This window comes from Mytilus trossulus, chromosome 11 (genome assembly GCF_036588685.1).
Source record: "Mytilus trossulus isolate FHL-02 chromosome 11, PNRI_Mtr1.1.1.hap1, whole genome shotgun sequence".
In the NCBI taxonomy this organism is placed as follows: domain Eukaryota; kingdom Metazoa; phylum Mollusca; class Bivalvia; order Mytilida; family Mytilidae; genus Mytilus; species Mytilus trossulus.
Genome location: NC_086383.1, coordinates 69,415,188 through 69,436,175, shown reverse-complemented (window position 1 = coordinate 69,436,175; position 20,988 = coordinate 69,415,188). Strand labels below are relative to the sequence as shown.

The 20,988-nt window shown below is 31.3% G+C and overlaps 1 protein-coding gene across 1 annotated transcript in view; it reads right to left on the bottom strand.

The window, feature by feature from the left end:
- Nucleotides 1–20,569, bottom strand: part of LOC134690269 (uncharacterized) — a 48,238-nt gene extending 27,669 nt beyond the window's left edge. The window contains exons 1-6 of the mRNA XM_063550246.1: nucleotides 20,470–20,569; nucleotides 19,962–20,074; nucleotides 19,304–19,402; nucleotides 18,078–18,185; nucleotides 17,760–17,766; nucleotides 16,526–16,614 (exon numbers count right to left, since the gene is read on the bottom strand). Of these exons, the coding sequence (XP_063406316.1) occupies nucleotides 16,526–16,614; nucleotides 17,760–17,766; nucleotides 18,078–18,185; nucleotides 19,304–19,402; nucleotides 19,962–20,074; nucleotides 20,470–20,569 (516 nt within the window). The remainder of the gene's footprint in view (nucleotides 1–16,525; nucleotides 16,615–17,759; nucleotides 17,767–18,077; nucleotides 18,186–19,303; nucleotides 19,403–19,961; nucleotides 20,075–20,469) is intronic.
- Between the last annotated feature and the right edge of the window lie 419 nt (nucleotides 20,570–20,988).

Below are 20,988 nucleotides of genomic sequence, written 5' to 3'. Positions count from 1 at the left end.
ATGCAATCTCCATGTTTTCTGAATTTAGATTGTGATCAAACTTTTGACATAACATATAGGTTTCTGACACAAATAAATGTGGTTAAAGATCTTAAAAATTTGAAATGGGACATTTAATTTTTCTAGAATGGTCTGATATCCAAAATCTAACAACATGGTTAGATTTAGCATATAAAAAAACACCAAAAATTTAATTTTAGTTGAAATCAAACTCTGTTTAATTTTGGACCCTTCAAACCTTAATATGGACTAATTGAAAACAGGGCCTAAAATACAAAATATAAATGCACAATAGGATTCAGCATCATAATCATACAGCCGCAATAACTCAGTTTTTGATGAAATCAAACAAAGTTTAATTTGGACCCTTTTGACCTCAATGTAGACCAATTTAAAAATGGGGCCCAATATCCAAAATAGTAATAAAAGGTAAGAACCCCAAAAAATTAAAGACTTTAAATTAATCCCATGGGAATTGGTTAAAAGATTAACAAACAAGAATGTGTCCAAAGTACATGGATGCCCCACTCACATTATCATTTTCCATGTTCAATGGACCATGAAATTGGGTAAATAATCTAATTTGGCATTAAAATTAGAAAGATCATGTCATAAGCAACATGTGAACTAAGTTTCAAGTTGATTAGACTTCAGCTTCATCAAAAACTACCTTGACCAAATACTTTATCCTGAAACTTGCACTTTCATTTTCTATGTTTAGTGGACCTTTCAATTGGGATCAAAAGTCTAATTTGGTCCTAAAATTAGAAAGATCATATTATAAGCAACAAGTGTACAAAGTTTCAAGTTGATTGGACTTCAGCTTCATCAAAAACTACCTTGACCAAAAACTTTAACCTGAAGTGGGACAGACGGACGAACGAACAAATAAACGGACTGACAGACAGACGAATGGATGCACAAACCAGAAAACATAATGCTCCTCTACTATCGTTGGCGGAGCATAATTACTAGAGGCTCTCAAGAGCCTGTGTCGCTCACCTTGGTCTATGTGCATATTAACAATGGATACAAATAAATTCATGACAAAATTGTGTTTTGGTGATGGGAATGTGTTTGTAGATCTTTCTTTTATACTGAACATTCTTGTTGCTACTAGTGTTGGATAATCGATTGAAAATAACAACCGATTATCTATTACAATCGGTTGACAGTAACCAACCGACTATCGGTTATAATCGCATCATAATACCTTGCCCTTTTTTTCAAATGAAATCATGCATTTAGTCTCATTATACATGTCTAATGTGTATATTTCATATCATTGCAGAGTTTATATATTCATATTTGATCGTTTGTTTCCTTTTCATATTCTGGCGTACTAAATTATAATCCTGGTACCTTTGATAACTATTTATTGAGCAGTTAAAACAATGAATTAATAACAATCAAGATTCATTTTGAACATATTTTATCTCATAATTACAACATTAATTACCAACAGTGACACTAACATTTCCAAATTTCAATGGTGAAACTCACAATACAATAAATTTCAATGACATAGCTGTATAAACATTTGAATGCTTCTAATTAAGAAAAGATATATAAAGTTTTTAACTTTAAGAAATTTAAAATTAACAGAAAAAAATAAAACAATGCATTTGGCCCGAGAACACAGTTATTTCGTAGTGCATTTCTTTTAGACAATAAATTCAAATTAAAAAAATCGCACCTGCTCTCAAAAAGATTTTTACAGTGTATTGAACTACCAGTGAGACAATTAATATCAAAATTATAGAAACTTCTACCAGCTCTAACTCAAAATATTGACAATTCTGTGTTAAGGGGGTGTAAAATTCAGTTTGACAGCTTCAGACGTGATAAAATTTGACCTTTTTGAACTGGACCAAATCACTACTTAACATAAAGATACAGCACCCAATTTTTTTTAACATGTAATTACATCTCCCTACTTAATATTTCATGCATTAAATATCAAGAAATAAATTGGGAAAGTGTATCAAATAAAACATGCAAGTTATACACTGTTTACACTAGGGACTACATTCGTAGACAACGAAAACCAAAGGACAATAACTGTGTCCTTGGACCTAATAGGACAGAAAGACTTGACAAATCTTTATAAAACTTTGCATAACCTAAGCTTAGGCAATTATGAGATAGGTTGCCAAGTTTCATTGCCATATGACATATATTAGAGAAAATAGGGTCATTTTAATATTGACATTTGGGTGTTTATTTTTGACGTATAAATTAAAAATCTTCAACTATCAAGATTTTGGCCTAAATATTTGAAATTTTGCAAAAATTTGCTTTTTAAATGCTCTTGAATATCAAATATTAAGTACTTAAAGCATCTGAACACTCATTTTATTTATCAGATGTATTGTAATTATTCCAAAGTTAAATTTATATGAGCCTATGCGTGAAAATAGAGCTTTTCCAATTTAGGGACGCCTTATATAAATATGCATTTTTCTCAGCTAATTTGAAGTTTTTGAAGTTTTTGAAGCCTAAATTATTCTTTCATATATATTAAATGTACTTTAAATGTATAGAAAAGTTTCAAAAAGCATACCAGATGAGAATAAAATGGTCTTGGGCCATGTAGTACTGAGAATTATTTAGAGTCGATTTAGGCGGTAGCCCATATTGACATATAAAAATGCACACAGAAGCTATTAGAAATGAAATTGTGTTACTTTTTGCTCATTTCTATGCTAAGGTGTTATGATACAAGAAGTCTAATTGCAAAAGGACTCTTGCATTTAAATTTTTTGAAAGACAATATGGCGGTCTGATGGCCAGTTTTTTAACTTTTCAATGGAAAACTTGCATTTAGTTTTAGTCTCAATAGGCATAAATTTGGACCACCTACTATCATACAGAGAGAAGAAAATGGTAGCCTATGAAAGGAGTAAGGTGTACTGAATATAGTAAAGTGCTTTTTTTACAGATTTAGTGAAATGTTTGTGATGGACTACAGATTTGATGTACAAAGCTCTTCACATTTTAAATACATCTATTAGGCCGTTTAACCATGGCCGTGAATACAAAATATCTGCACTTTTTTTCTGTGACAATCTACTTTTCTCTATATCCAGAGAAATGGTTAATTAAATTTGATTTAATCATAGAAACACAAATATGAGGAACAAAAAAGCTGTCAGGATAGAAAGTCAGCATGCCTCTTAGGCATACAATGTAAACTGCTTTAAAATGCTTATTATAGCCATAGAATGCCAAAATGGCACATTTTAACAGAATTTCTGTAAACCAAGGATGTAAATCCTTTACTTTGATTTAATGACAAATTAAAACCAGCAAATCATTCAGGAAAAATATCAAGGTACAGAATCTAGATTTCAGGCATCCATCTCTTAAGCCCGAGAACAGTTATTTCGTAGTGCATTTCTTTTAGACAATAAATTCAAATTAAAAAAATCGCACCTGCTCTTTCTCAAAAAGATTTTTACAGTGTAGTGTACTACCAGTGAGACAATTAATATCAAAATTATAGAAACTTCTACCAGCTCTAACTCAAAATATTGACAATTCTGTGTTAAGGGGGTGTAAAATTCAGTTTGACAGCTTCAGACGTGATAAAATTTGACCTTTTTGAACTTGACCAAATTACTACTTAACATAAAGATTCAGCACCCAAATTTTTTAAACATGTAATTACATTCCCCTACTTAATATTTCATGCATTTAATAACAAGAAATAAATTGGGAAAGTGTATTAAATAAAACATGCAAGTTATACACTGTTTACACTAGGGACTACATTCGTAGACAACGAAAACCAAAGGACAATAACTGTGTCCTTGGACCATTTGCATTAGGCCAGGGTTTTTTAATTTGATGGTTTACGGATTTTCCCCATGAAAAAGTTGGGTCGGTCGGTCGGGAAATAAAAGAAAAAAAATATCTTTCAAGACAGAAAAATATGCAAAATAAATATATACTTCACCTTTCTAACAATATGTTTGTTATGTTATATTGTCATCATTTCTTAAATTTTAGTTCGATGAAATATTATTGCTGAGCTGTCATAAACATCGCATATGACATTGTCTAATAATTTCCCGTAAAAAAGGGGTGTGAGCACGGACATAGACGAAATTAAATCGTCATTTCACAAACAAGAAAAACAGATTGGCGTAGCTCTTAATCAATTCCAGAAAACTTGATGAATAATGATCTTCAAGCACGAAAACTGATAAACAAAAAAAATGTAAAAACGTCGTACGAAAATAAGTTTCAACACACGTGTCAAAAACTAATAGACTCGTCCACTGAAAAACGAGAATATCGGGTTAATCTGTCGTGCATTCCCGTTTTTTTATCCAAATGGATAATATTTTTTTATTATCTATGAAACAAGAAAATTCCAAATGATTTGTTAATATTCAGTACTAACTTGATGTCTTCCACCTGTCCATATTTGGACAAGTCTATTTCTATGAGATGATGCATCTTACGGACTGATGACAAATAAGGGAAACAAACTTATTGTGTAATTGGTTTTAAACACAGGTTTCTTTCCGCAAAATTATTTGCGCAAATGACATTTCAAGGTCAGTTATAATTAATTTGTCTATTTTTAGAAACGTAAACTGGAAGTTTTATTTTTTCACAACAGAAAGTGTTATCAATTTTGTTAGTGATTAATGCATTTCATTTCATAAAAAAAGAATATTCTAATTATTTTTCAGGGATAATGCATTTGTTAAGGTCGGCGGGAATAAAAAAGCATGAAAAGTCAATTTTATTTTTATTCTGGAAATCGGCAAAATCGGGTCGGCGGATCCGTAAACCAACAAATTAAAAAATCCTGGCCTTAAAATATATACAGTAAACAAAGGGGATTAAGCCAATGTCTGCTTATTCGTGTAGAATTTTTTTTTTCATTTTTGTGATCATTATTTTTCTGTCAATTGTGTCATTCGTGCGTCTGAACTTATAGTTACAAGAATACGGAATTATTACATAGTTGAACTGTATCCGATTCGTGATTCTTATATTTTTTAATGGCGGACAAATTTCGGAAAATTTACAAAAATAAACGATGTTTGGCAAGCAATTTGGGAAGGAATATGACGTTTTTGATGCTACAAATGGATAAAACATTAATAAAAGGCAATTTGCAACATGTTCTAATGAAGCAAAGAAATTATTTTGTCTAAAATCAGGATTATTTTATGTACGCTCTCAAGTAACACGTATCGGTATTGAAAGAAAGTATTTCATACAAAGTTATTAATTTTAAATAACATTCCATCAATCTGTAAATATTTATAGTCAATGCTTTTGTCACGTTTATAAAGAAGGAAATTGGTTATGTCTTTAATCATAGGATGTTTGACATTATCATTGTTATGGACTGATATTAATTGTTATTATTTGTTTGACTGCGCCTATAATATGCAAACCGCAAACAGACCTGAAGTTGATAAGCTAAAAGTCCGGAAACTTTAATGACAATTAATTGAACAAAATCCCAATCGATTATCGACATAGCCAGGCCCAACCAACTGATTTCCGATTTATTCCGATCATCGGAACAACACTAGTTGCTACAATAATCTCTATCTATAATGAATTTGGCCCACTTATTACAGTGGAAAATATTTCCTAAAACTTTACAAAAATTTTAAAAAATTAAAAAAAATTAAAAAAAATTGTTAACAATTGACTACAAATGCTTTGGTTTCAGAGATATAAGCCAAAATCTAGCCATTGCCGCCATCTCGGTTGCATGGTTGGCCGGGTCACGCCACACACGTTTTAAACTAGATACCCCAATAATGATTGTGGCCAAGTTTGGTTAAATTTGGCCCAGTAACTTCAGAGGACAAGATTTTTGTAAAAGATTACAAAAATTAACGAAAAATTGGTCAAAATTGACTATAAAAGGGCAATAACTCCTTAAGGGGTCAACTGATAAATCTAGTCATGTTGACTTATTTGTAAATCTTACTTTGCTGAACATTATTGTTGTTTACAGTTTATCTCTATCTATAATAATATTGAAGATAATAACCAAAAACAGCAAAATTTCCTAAAAATTAACAATTCAGGGGCAGCAACCCAACAACAGGTTGTCCGAATCATCTGAAAATTTCAGGGCAGATAGATCTTGACCGGATAAACAATTTTAGCCAGGTCAGATATGCTCTAAATGCTTTGGTTTTTGAGTTATAAGCCAAAAACTGCATTTTACCCCTTTGTTCTCATTTTTAGCCATGGCAGCCATCTTGGTTGGTTGGTGGGGTTACCGGACACATTTTTAAAACTAGATGCCACAATCATCGTTTAGTTTAATTTGACCCAGTAGTTTCAGAGGAGAAGTAAAAGTTAACAACGACGGACGCCGAACGCAAAATGATGAGAAAAGCTAACTAGGCCCGAGCTAAAAAATACTGTGCAATTGAAGATTTCTTGCTATTGTGCAATACTGTGCTATTTTGCAGTTATTTTTACCCATTGAAATTGGTTAAAAGATTTGTCTTTATGTTCAATTGAAGATTTTCTGCTATTGTGCAATTGAAGATTTCTTGCTATTGCGCAATGCTATGTTATTGTGCAATACTGTGCTACTTTGCAATACTGTGCTTCTGTGCAATTATAGATTTCTTGCTTTTGTGCAATACTGTGCAATTGAAGATTTCTTCTTGAAACTTTTCAAAAATTTTGAAGAAAAAAATATGAACCACCTAAAAAATTGGAAAAAAAGTCCCCCCAAACTTTTTGACAACACCCCCCGCCCTACCCCCTAGGATTTTTTACCCCAAAACTCAATCCCATATATATTTATATATTACATGCATGTCAGAACAATTGTGATGATGGCGAATTTCTTCCTTTTTTCGAGAACAATCTAATTGATATATAAATGTCCATAACTTCGATGAGCCAAATAAAGTTATATATCGACCAGTATTTAAATCTCTTCTTCTTCTTCTTTTGGTATACAATAGTCTATCGACATTTGATGATTACATACTGTTGGCATACGTGAACTTGTCATTTTACAAAACTTTTACCCCAATTTACGCAAAATGTATGTTTCTTTCTTATGTTCTATGTATACATGTATATATTTTAATTTGCGCTATAGTTCCGTAACTTATAATCCAGGCGTATATACGAATGGTCGACAAATTCGTACATTTTTTTAAATCAATATTTCTGGCCTTCACCATTGACAATGAGTATATATTACATTTTACCAAATTTACACTTGGAAAAAATACGTATATAGATTTTTATTTCATCAACTCTTGTTCTTTTTTTTTTTTTTTTTTGGTATTATGTATCTTTTATAAATAAATTTCTTTTCACCAGAAATGTTATTCATAAACAAGCGTATGAGTTTAGTAATATCACTTTCGGACACGCAAGATAGAGATGTATATTATACACCTAATAGTTCAAAATGGAAAGTCATAAGTTATCGTCCGTGTACACTTATCAATACACAAAGAAGTGAAACGATGCATGAATTTGCAAACTCGACAGGAAATCGCTTGAATACCTGGACGTGTCACCTCACACCCCCTCCAATACCTTTGGGAGTAATACCTTTACCCATGCGGATGATCAGTGGAGCGAAGATCCTAATTTGTTTGAATAAAGTTTATTACATAAAAGAATTATGAACTAATTAGATTTCCGAAAACAATTCAAGTTTCACGGAAGACTTATTTATGATTTGAAATTTTGACTTTTTCACTAATTCCTAAATTTTCAGTCTAAAAATAACAGATCCTGGATATTTAAAAAAAAAGAATAACATTTTCCGTATCAAGTTAGTTAACTAGTCGGATTAAACAACCGTACGATTGACAAGATATCGACACGCAATTACGACTACATCGGGTTACTGTAGTTTTGGTCCTTAGACATATCTTGATCTTGCAAATCGGCGAAGGTGACAAAATGGCCGACCGCAGAGAATTGATACTCTAAATTTAAAATCGATGGTAATCTCTTATCTAGCAGAATAAAACTTTAATATCTATGAATTTGAGCATTTTTATACAGAATAAACATAATATCAATTTTTTATTTTTTTTGCGAAGAAATTTAAATTTCGAAATAAATATAAAAAAAGAAACTGTGGTGTTATTGCAAGTGACAAGTGAAAATGTTTCTTCTCAACTATCAATTCAAGATTATTACTGAATAGAGTAATCATTCTCTATAATAATAAGGGTCCCAAAAAATAATGTAAAATAAATAGTGTAACTGCCGTGCTTTTAAGTAAAAACCAGTTGTATCTAATTTTCATAACCTCTGCAGAAATACTAAAAAACAGTTCTAAGTTTAACGAACTTGATTTCACAGTATAAAGATTTTGCACAGTCAGCTCTATTTCATCTCTCATTATAAGGCGGGGTTCTTTGCACGAATAGTTTTGTTTTTAAGTTTTGAACTGTATATCTTTGAATCTGTAGACCAATAAATTGAAAATCTTGATCATGTAAAGCATCTGCCAACTTTAAAGCTTTTCCCTATGTATCATAGGTATTTTTTACGTGTCATGCTTTTAACTTCAACAGCTCGTATCTCAAATCAAAAATCAGTTACATCCTTTTTTTGCCCCTGCAACTGAAAGTAGGGGGGGGGGGATTGTTTTACCCTGTCTGTCCTTCCGTCTGTCCCATTATTGGTATATAAAAACTACTCCTACTGTTTGATTCCTAGGAAGTTTTCACTTTGCTTTCTGTTGAGTAGTTAAGTACGTACACTGCGCTTCAATGGAAACTATCCCTTTTTCAAACAATTTTATGTGACTACATGTCCGTTATGTATTCCGTGTGCATGGAATGGGTTGACATGTCATGAAATGTGTCTATATAGTTGTATGGTCGATTAAAGCTTGTGTATTATGATTTTTAAAAATAAATATGAATTCATAACTTCATAAAAGTCATGGCCAGTACAAGTGCTTCTTACCAAAAAACAAAATGATCGTCCTTGAGGTCAAAGTTCAAGGTCACATGAGGGTCAAAATTTTAAGAAGGCTCACCACCTCATGATGATACATCCACATGCCAAAGATGTAAGGCCTAGGTCAAAAGGTGAAGAAGTTGTGGCCTACATGGTTGTTTTTCACGAAAAAAACATAGAGTTGACCTTGAGGTCACATTTGAAGGTCACACAAAGGTCATCTTGATGCAAGACACTTAACCTCGTTATGATACATCCACATGCCAAATATCTAAGGTCTAGTTCAAAAGACGAAAAAAAATATTGCCATTATGTACTTTTTGAATAGATTTTGCTCTTATTTTATGAACCAATTTGAGGGTGGGGCGTATTTCAAACTTAAATACCAAAAAATCTAACGGTTAAATTTTTTAAAAAATTTGCAAAAACAACCGACTAGTATAGCACTACAAATGCTTAGTTTTATGAAAAAAATAACAACACATTTTTTTTCCAAAAAAATAAATCCACAGCATTCACTTTTCGGGGCAGATTCTGGTACCCCTATTAAAGTTCGGACAAAATTTTAGATCCAGAATAAAACAGATGCTCCGCAGGGCGTAGCTTTATACGACCGCAGAGGTTGAACCCTGAACGGTTGGGGCAAGTATGGACACAACATTCAAGCTGGATTCAGCTCTAAATTTGGATTGTGATTAAATAGTTGACACAGCATAGGTTTCTGACACAGAATGAATGTGTTCTAATGAACTTAAAATTTTTGTTTTCTCTTAGAGCAATTCACTATGCTGTTGAATATTAATCCCCTCAAAAAAATGTTTCTTTTTATTTATGAAATTTCAAATGAGAAAAATTGAACCCAATTTTTTTAATCACACACCCCTTTCCCTTATTCCAAAACTAATCTCAATTAAAATTTCTAATGGAGTTTGCAACAATAACTACTCATTTAAATACATCCTAAAATATTAAGATGTAAAAAACTGCTTGTTATCACTGAATGGTAAAGATTATTTTAATTTATCAGTTGGTAGTAAAAAGTGATTGTATATAACAAAGATTTAAGTTGATTCAAGACAAAGAAAGATAACTCCAATTAAAAAAAAATCTTGCTATTGCACAATATTGTGGAATTAGATATTTCTTGCTTACTATTCTGGACAAAAAAAGATAACTCTAATTAAAAAAAAAATTGCTATTTCACAATATTGTGCAATTAGATATTTCTTGCCATTGCGCAATACTGTGCAATTGAAAAGACTTGCTATTGCACAATACTTAATATAATAATTTTAGATCCTGATTTGGACCAACTTGAAAACTGGGCCCATAATCAAAAATCTAAGTACATGTTTGGACTCAGCATATCAAAGAACCCCTAGATTTCATTTTTTGTTAAAATCAAACTAAGTTTAATTTTGGACCCTTTGGACTTTAATGTAGAACAATTTGAAAACAGGACCAAAAATGAAGAATCTACATACACAGTTAGATTTGGCGTATCAAAGAACCCCATTTATTAAATTTTTTATGAAATCAAACAAAGTTTAATTTTGGACCCCGATTTGGACCAACTTGAAAACTGGGCCAATAATCAAGAAACTTAGTACATTTTTAGATTCAGCATATCAAAGAACCCAGCCGATTCATTTTTTGTCAAAATCAAACTAAGTTTAATTTTGGACCCTTTGGACCTTAATGTAGACCAATTTGAAAACGGGACCAAAAGTTAAGAATCTACATACATAGTTAGATTCGGCATATCAATTTATTATTCAATTTTGATGAAATCAAACAAAGTTTAATTTGGGACCCTTTGGGCCCCTTAGTCCTAAACTGTTGGGACCAAAACTCCCAAAATCAATACCAACCTTCCTTTTATGGTCATAAACCTTGTGTTTAAATTTCATAGATTTCTATTTACTTAAACTAAAGTTATTGTGCGAAAACAAAGAATAATGCTTATTTGGGCCCTTTTTTGGCCCCATATTCCTAAATTGTTGAAAACAAACGTCCCAAAATCAATCCCAACCTTTCTTTTGTGGTCATAAACCTTGTTTCAAAATTTCATAGATTTCTATTAACTTAAACTAAAGTTACAGTGCAAAAACCAAGAAAATGTTTATTTGGACCCTTTTTGGCCCCTTATTCCTAAAATGTTGGGACCAAAACTCAAAAACTTGTTTCAAAATTTCATAGATTTCTATTCACTTTTACTAAAGTTAGAGTGCGAAAACTAAAAGTATTTTGACGACGACGACGACGCAGATGACGACGCCAACGTGATAGCAATATACGACGAAAAATTTTTCAAATTTTGCGGTTGTATAAAAACTTACAAGAAAAGGGTATCAGTGAACTAATATTCACCTCAGCTATCATTATTAGCTATGCTATTGTCAATTTAGGATTAAATTTTTAAAAATTTAACATATTTAACCTTTTAAAATTTTTACAAGATGTTTAGGTTGGCCTAGTTTATCAATAAAAAAAATTAAGAAAAATTAAACAACAGGATTTTTTTGGGGTATAGTGTTGGGTACCCCCTTAACCTATTATGGTCCAATATCCAAAATCTAAGTACATTGTTAGAATAAGCATATTAAAGAAACCCAAGAATTCTATTATTGATGAGATACTTATAATTAAAACATTCCTGTTCAAAGGGAAATAACTCAAAATAAACAAGAGACCAAATGACATAGAAATTAATTATTAATTATACCATTTCTGTTCAAAGGGAAATAACTCAAAATAAACAAGAGACCAAATGACATAGTAATTACTTATAAATTACACCATTTCTGTTCAAAGGGAAATAGCTCAAATTCATAGTAAAAATCACTTTTGTTACTGAAAGGACAACAACTCAACAACGAAAACAGCTCAAATCGTGAAAATTGAACTTGACCTTCATTTAGTCATAGGAAACAACATATCTTAATTTGAAAAGATTTAGTCAAAGCTTTTTCATGTTAATGAACGAACAGTCTTTGGCAGCCGCCCACAGGCGCTGTACATCCTTAAATCAATAACCAAAAACAATTAAATATCAAAAATCAAGAAAACTTGCTCTCGTTTTGTTCGCTCTAAAATATGAAATAAAAGACATTTGCAAATTGTATTGAATATTGAAGAAATCACATGATAATTAATTCCTGAATTGAATGAAAGAGGAAAAATGACACCACTGTCTCTAATATTGGGATATTTTTTATGCAAGTCTTGATTTTCACATACAATAATTAGTTTAACAATGCTACATGTCTCGTAAGCATATAATTGATATTCATATATATATGTGTGTGAAGTGAAGATGACAACTGGCTGTTTTTTTTAAAGACAAATGAATAGGTCAAGACTACCTGAATTGTACAAATAAATACTGTAGGCTTGTATATTTCTCACTGGTACATAGTCCAAACCCCCTTCTCTCCACAAAATTTTAAGTAAATAATCTTTTTGTTACTGTTATCAAGGGTTTAATGAAACCCAGGTAATTTCAAAGAATTCTAGTCAAACCAGCACCTGGAAATAACTCAAAATAAACAAGAGACCAAATGACATAGAAATTAATTATTAATTATACCATTTCTGTTCAAAGGGAAATAACTCAAAATAAACAAGAGACCAAATGACATAGTAATTACTTATAAATTACACCATTTCTGTTCAAAGGGAAATAGCTCAAATTCATAGTAAAAATCACTTTTGTTACTGAAAGGACAACAACTCAACAACGAAAACAGCTCAAATCGTGAAAATTGAACTTGACCTTCATTTAGTCACAGGAAACAACATATCTTAATTTGAAAAGATTTAGTCAAAGCTTTTTCATGTTAATGAACGAACAGTCTTTGGCAGCCGCCCACCAGGCGCTGTACATCCTTAAATCAATAACCAAAAACAATTAAATATCAAAAATCAAGAAAACTTGCTCTCGTTTTGTTCGCTCTAAAATATGAAATAAAAGACATTTGCAAATTGTATTGAATATTGAAGAAATCACATGATAATTAATTCCTGAATTGAATGAAAGAGGAAAAATGACACCACTGTCTCTAATATTGGGATATTTTTTATGCAAGTCTTGATTTTCACATACAATAATTAGTTTAACAATGCTACATGTCTCGTAAGCATATAATTGATATTCATATATATATGTGTGTGAAGTGAAGATGACAACTGGCTGTTTTTTTTAAAGACAAATGAATAGGTCAAGACTACCTGAATTGTACAAATAAATACTGTAGGCTTGTATATTTCTCACTGGTACATAGTCCAAACCCCCTTCTCTCCACAAAATTTTAAGTAAATAATCTTTTTGTTACTGTTATCAAGGGTTTAATGAAACCCAGGTAATTTCAAAGAATTCTAGTCAAACCAGCACCTGGTCAAATTGTCACCCGGTATAGTCAAATCAGCACCTGGTTAAATCGACACCTGATATAGTCAATTTGTCACCCATGTTAAATATATTTTTAACAGAATTTTAAGCAAAAAGAGTTAAATACCTAAGGAAGGGGTTCGACGACTTACAGAAAAGAGCGACGATTTACAGAAAAGAACCGAAAAGGACCGAAAAGGACCAAAAAGAACCGAATAGGACCGAAAAGGACCAAAAAGAACCGAAAAGGACCGAAAAGAACTGAAAAGGAGATCGATTTTTTTTTGTAATCGAAGAAAATTAGCGAATTGCAAAATTATATAAGTCTATTATAGATAAACTGATATTTTTTTCAAAAGTTTATTATTAGGTTTTGAAACCTTATACTGCGACAGGACAGGACTTCATATTATAACTTACTGTACATGTGAAATGGTATAGGTAGGGTCGTATGCCTATCAGGGAATAGAAAACATAGAACAGACAAGAAAATAAAAGATATTAATTCATTACTGTCAAACAATCGTACTTATTCATTACTGTCAAACAATCGTTCTACGTGAATTATATTTATAAGCTAAGTGTCATTATTTTGTTCAATCTTGGTCGCTAATTCATTTCGAACATTACAACAGTTCCTTATACATTTTTTTGGGAATGTGTTCCATTCATCAGTGAATATATATATATATTGACTCTTAAAATTCAAGAGTTAATCTAAAAATGAGGGTACTTTCTCTAAAAATGAGGGTGCTTTTTATATGGCCTTCCAAATACCGTTTCGATCCCTAACATCACTGAAGAGACATTTATTGTCGAAATCCGGATATGGTGTACTAAAGAAATATTGACACCGAATGTTTGTGGCACAACATCCTGTCCACAAGTTAACAATTTTTTTTTTCTGTGACGTATTAAATTTATAATAAGATCCATTTTGTTACAACCTGTGATCAATTTTATTTGGCAATCGCCAATGGCAGTCAGCAGGGTTCAAGAACATCAGTTGTTCGACCTGTTAGTCAAATGCGTTTTGTTTAAATATACTTTTTCACTCTTTTGGTCTTTTGGAAAATGTTGTTTGTGCTGTTTTTAGACCCTTCTACAACGAAATTTGTTTGACATGCACACGTATAAAAATTGCGGTTTTTATCCAACGCAGTCATAGGTTTGAACGTAGTTTTCAATTTAGACTCGTTTATATTTTTTGTTTGGGCATGTATCATATTTTCCCTCCGGTTTATATGATCCGTTCATCTTATATATTGACTCTTAAAATTCAAGAGTTAATCTAAAAATGAGGGTACTTTCTCTAAAAATGAGGGTGCTTTTTATATGGCCTTCCAAATACCGTTTCGATCCCTAACATCACTGAAGAGACATTTATTGTCGAAATTCGGATATGGTGTACTAAAGAAATATTGACACCGAATGTTTGTGGCACAACATCCTGTCCACAAGTTAACAATTTTTTTTTTTTCTGTGACATATTAAATAAAATAATATATGTATGCTCTTTTCGGTTCTTTTCGGTCCTTTTCGGTTCTTTTCTGTAAATCGTCGCTCTTTTCTGTAAATCATTGGACCGTAAGGAAGGGATTGTCCAAAAATATTAACTTTCACATTTTTGGGGGTTCATGTACATTTTGTATATATTCATTTTTCTCAACTAAATGTGTATTTTTAATCATATATATGAGATATTAGATATTCTTTATGCATTTTTTAACCAGTTGAGCATTTTACAGGATTGTTGGTTTAATGCTGTATAAACTTTCCTGAAAAAAACCAACTTAAATTTGCTAATTATTTGGCATGAAAGTTTGATTTATTGAAAGGGATTCATAGTTTTCCATTTTATTTTTCTAATTGTCTCATTGTTAAAACAACAGCTTGGGTAAGGGCTTCGTTGTTTACCTTTATACACAACAGCATAGTAATTATGTACTTGGTAAAAGTTATTAATCAACTGAATAGAAAATATTATAACAAATATTATTGGATGCTGAATTGACTTCAAATAGGTGCCGATTTGACTAGATGCCGATTTAACCAGGTGCCGATTTGACTTGTACATTTCAAATCCTCTGCGATCAAGTGCGGTATTTTCTTGAGAAAACCTGTTTTCCATCGTCAAACAGAAGTAGAAACTGCTTTAAATAATTCTAGAACGCATCGTGATTGTTAAAATAAGTTAAATTCACTTAAAAAACAATTTTGAAACTTGCGATGTTTAAACAGGAAGTATAAAAAGCATGTGTAAAAGAAGAAATTAACCGGTGAGAGTCGAAATCCGTACATGACAGATATCACGATAATACGACTTTGATGTTTGGATCGTGTCAATCTAGCAGATACCAGTTTATTTCAAATGCATTGAAAAGAAACGAGAAATTTGTAATGAAAGGTTTAGTTTTTATATTAACCAGTTTTAATTTGATATTAAATAGAAATAACTTATTAATATGGATGAGTTAAAATTATTACTTTGAAAAATGATGAGAGCGCCCTCTACAATATCAATGATGGCGGAACGTAAACAACCACCTCGCCGCGAAATTGAACTTGTTCTCTTATTTCTTGCTTATTGTACTCTATAGTCCGCACCCCCTCTGGAAGGTCCAATTTTGGAGAATAAAACCGCAGACTATACAAGCCTTTCTATGAACAGGTCAACATTTTTGTTGTAAATAAAATAAAGTATGTAAACTGGTTCCCCTCCGACTACAACACTTTGTTCGAGTGTAGCGGAATACAAGCAGATACCAGTTAGTTTGTAAAATAGGAAATATGCAACCGAGTAGGCGGAGACAATAATCGACTTCCTGTTGATGGTATCGGAACAATGCCGCTGAAGCGTCATTTTCCAAAAATGACAACTAAGCTTAGTTTAAAGCTTGTTTAGTGTGGATTTAGTGCCTCAAATGTATGATGTTGTCAATGGTATCGGAACAATGCCGCTGAAGCGTCATTTTCCAAAAATGACAACTAAGCTTAGTTTAAAGCTTGTTTAGTGTGGATTTAGTGCCTCAAATGTATGATGTTGTCCAATCAAAATCATGATGATCAATAAATTGCATTATAATTTAAATTTTGTGATCAAGACATAAAGAGTTTTATATTTCTTTATATTTAGTAAATTATTTTCTACTTGATTCATTGTAAGCATATATAATTTAACACCATATGTACCTGTAAGTATTCCATCACTTCTTCATTCTGCCTCTTTTTGCTTTTTGCTGCTAGATCATATGGAGTCTCACCCTGAAATACAGACAAATCTTTATATTACTTTCATCTGTTAACTACAAAGAAGACTTTTTAACACAGATCAATAGGTAAGACCAGTAGCAGCTAAGTGGTGATTTATTTTATCTTAACAGATGCTTACCATATATATATATATATAACTCATGAGACGACATTCAGATTATTTTTCACAATTTTGTGAAGACTTTAAATAGGCTTTTAACTCTTTTTTGTCCTATAATTTTCTTTGCCGTTTAAAGATTGGTAAATGCATCCTTATGTCTACATGAGGGTGTGGAGGACTTTGGGGGTCTTCATTTTTAACTATTCTTTTCTAATTTTGTGGACACATTATTGAGAGTTCTTTATATTTTTAACACCCAAATATTGTTCTCTATTTTCTATATTTTTGCACCCAATTCTTTTCTATTCATTAATTTTTTACCGATTTCTCTCCATTTTCATTTTTTTCTTCTTCCATTCATGATTTTCTAATCTGCTGTAAACCCATCCATACCCTCCTATATCTGTATACCCACACCATACCCTCCTATATCTGTACACCCCCTCCACAATCTCCGATATCTGTGTAACAAATAAACACCCTCCTATACCTGTATACACCATCCACACCACCCTATATATGTATACCCCATCCACACCCTCCTATATCTGTATACCCCATCCACACCCTCCTATATCTGTATACCCAATCTACACCCTCCGAAACCTGTATTCCCAATCCACACCACCCTATATATGTATACCCCATCCACACCCTCCTATATCTGTATACCCAATCTACACCCTCCGAAACCTGTATTCCCAATCCACACCCTCCTATATCTGTATACCTCATATACACCCTCCTATATCTGTATACCCCATCCATATACTCCAATATCTGTATAATCATCTCCTCCTATATATGTATACCCCATCCACACCCTCCTATATCTGTATACCCCAACCACTCTCTCCTATATCTGAATATCCCATCCACACCCTCCTATATCTGTATACCCGATCCACACCCTCCTATATCTGTATACAATATGAAATAATTAAGCGATTTTTTTTCCCCCTTATTGAATCCATATAAATATTGTCTAGTAGTGTTTATTCCTGTATATAAAATATGTTTCACCCAACATAAAGATTATCTGTCATTGCCCACCTCTCATCTGTTTAAATATAAAAACAAGATGAAAGCATTGCTTCCAATATTTTAAAACCATCTAATAACTTTGTTATAATTGTCATGACAACAGATTGGAGTTTACACAGATTGGTGTTAGTTTTGTTTGACAATTTGTTTGTTTACACTGATTTTGGTTACAGCAAACTTGTATGATAGTCTATATAACTTTTTCATATCTTCAATTTAAACATGACACTATAGCCTTTAAACCATTTGACCAAACATATCTTATACATCGTTTGAGTGATTTAATACTTAATAGTTGAATACTGGTCATATACTATAAAATATTACCTTATGTGTTGTATCCAAGGGACTGGCACCTCCTTGTTCTACTAGACATCTTGTGATCTGTAGATATCCCTCCTCAGCAGCACAATGTAAAGCTGTGTATCCACTGTTCTATAATATAACCAAATAACATGTAACTATAATGTACAATACTTTGTAATCAATATCAATAATATACAACATATCCTACAACTGACATCAAAACTTGTCTGATAAACTAAACCATGTTGTGTAATATAAATATAAACAAAATATATATCACATGAATCAGTGGTCAAAACTGAATACAATGACCAGTCACACTTGTATTTGTATTGTACATAAACAATAAATAAACATGTTTTGTTGTGAGATGTCAAAACTTTCATAAAACCTGATATTTTTAAAAAAGTATTTTTTTCAAGAAATGTTTAAAATAATTATATCAATGGATTCAGTAGAACAAAACAAGCAAAATGAGACCCCACTTTATATGATTCTTACAAATATTTGTTCATTAAAACTGTTTAATTAACATCAGGAATTAGTGTAGATTCAGTATAATTGTCCATTTTCATAAAATAATTTTTTTTGAGAAATATGAAAAAAAGTTATATTTTCTGATTCAGAACAATAATACGAGTAAAATGAGACCCCACTTTATATAATTATTACAAATATTTGTTCATTAAACTTGTCTAATTAACAACATGATTTAGTGTAGATAAATAGTAATGTGATCAGACTAAGTAGATAACATACATGTGTGATGTCGATCTTACATCCTGTATCAATGAGGAGACGACAGATCTCCAGGTATCCATACCTGGCAGCACACATTAATGCTGTCTCTCCAAATCTCTGGAATAATACAACTGACATCAAAACTTGTCTGATAAACTGGACAATGTTGTGTAATAAATATAAACAAAATATATATCACATGAATCAGTGGTCAAAACTAAATAAAATGACCAGTCACACTTGTATTTATATTGTATATAAACAATAAATAAACATGTTTTGTTGTGAAATGTCAAAACTTCCATTAAACCTGATATCTTAAAAAAAATTTTTTTTCAAGAAATGTGTAAAATAATTATATCAATGGATTCAGTAGAACAAAACAAGTAAAATGAGACCCCACTTTATATAATTATTACAAATATTTGTTCATTAAACTTGTCTAATTAACAACATGATTTAGTGTAGATTAATAGTAATTTGATCAGACTAAGTAGATAACATACTTGTGTGATGTCGATCTTACATCGTCTATCAATGAGATGTCTACAGACCTCCAGGCGTCCTCCCCTGGCAGCCCACATTAATGCTGTCTCTCCATCCTCCTGGAATAATACAACTGACATCAAAACTTGTCTGATAAACTGGACATTGTTGTGTAATAAATATAAACAAAATATATATCACATGAATCAGTGGTCAAAACTGAATAAAATGACCAGTCACACTTGTATTTATATTGTATATAAACAATAAATAAACATGTTTTGTTGTGAAATGTCAAAACTTCAATTAAACCTGATATCTTAAAAAAATATTTTTTTCAAGAAATGTGTAAAATAATTATATCAATGAATTCAGTAGAACAAAACAAGTAAAATGAGACCCCACTTTATATGATTATTACACATATTTGTTCATTTAAACTGTCTAATTAACAATATGATTTTGTGTAGATTCAGTATAACTATTCATTATAATAAAATATCTTTTTTAAGAAACATGAAAAGGAGTAATATTTTCTAATTCAGAACAATAATACGAATAAAATGAGAGCCCACTTGATATAATTATTACAAATATTTGTTCATTAAACTTGTCTAATTAACAACAGGAATTAGTGTAGATCAATAGTAATGTGATCAGACTAAGTAGATAACATACTGTTGTGGTGTCGATCTTACATCCTCTATCAATGAGGAGACTACAGATCTCCAGGTGTCCTTCCAATGCAGCCTTCATTAATGCTGTCACTCCACTTAACTGGAATAATACAACTGACATCAAAACTTGTCTGATAAACTGGACAATGTTGTGTAATAAATATAAACAAAATATATATCACATAAATCAGTGGTCAAAACTGAATAAAATGACCAGTCACACTTGTATTTATATTGTATATAAACAATAAATAAACATGTTTTGTTGTGAAATGTCAAAACTTCCATAAAACCTGATATCTTAAAAAAATATTTTTTTCAAGAAATGTGTGAAATAATTATATCAATGGATTCAGTAGAACAATACAAGTAAAATGAGACCCCACTTTATATGATTCTTACACATATTTGTTCGTTAAAACTGTTTAATTAACAACATGATTTAGTGTAGATTAATAGTAATGTGATCAGACTAAGTAGATAACATACTGTTGTGATGTCGATCTTACATCCTGTATCAATGAGGAGACGACAGATCTCCAAGTGTCCAAACAAGGCAGCCTCCATTAATGCTGTCTCTCCATATCTCTGGAATAATACAACTGACATCAAAACTTGTCTGATAAACTGGACAATGTTGTGTAATAAATATAAACAAAATATATATAACATCAATCAGTGGTCAAAACTGAATAAAATGACCAGTCACACTTGTATTTATATTGTATATAAACAATAAATAAACATGTTTTGTTGTGAAATGTCAAAACTTCCATTAAACCTGATATCTTAAAAAAAAAAAATTTTCAAGAAATGTGTAAAATAATTATATCAATGGATTCAGTAGAACAAAACAAGTAAAATGAGACCCCACTTTATATAATTATTACAAATATTTGTTCGTTAAACTGTCTAATTAACAACATGATTTAAGTGTAGATTCAGTATAATTATTCAACTGTCATGTTAATTTTTTTTTTAAGAAATGAATAAAATATTTATATCAATGGATTCATTAAAATTCTCTG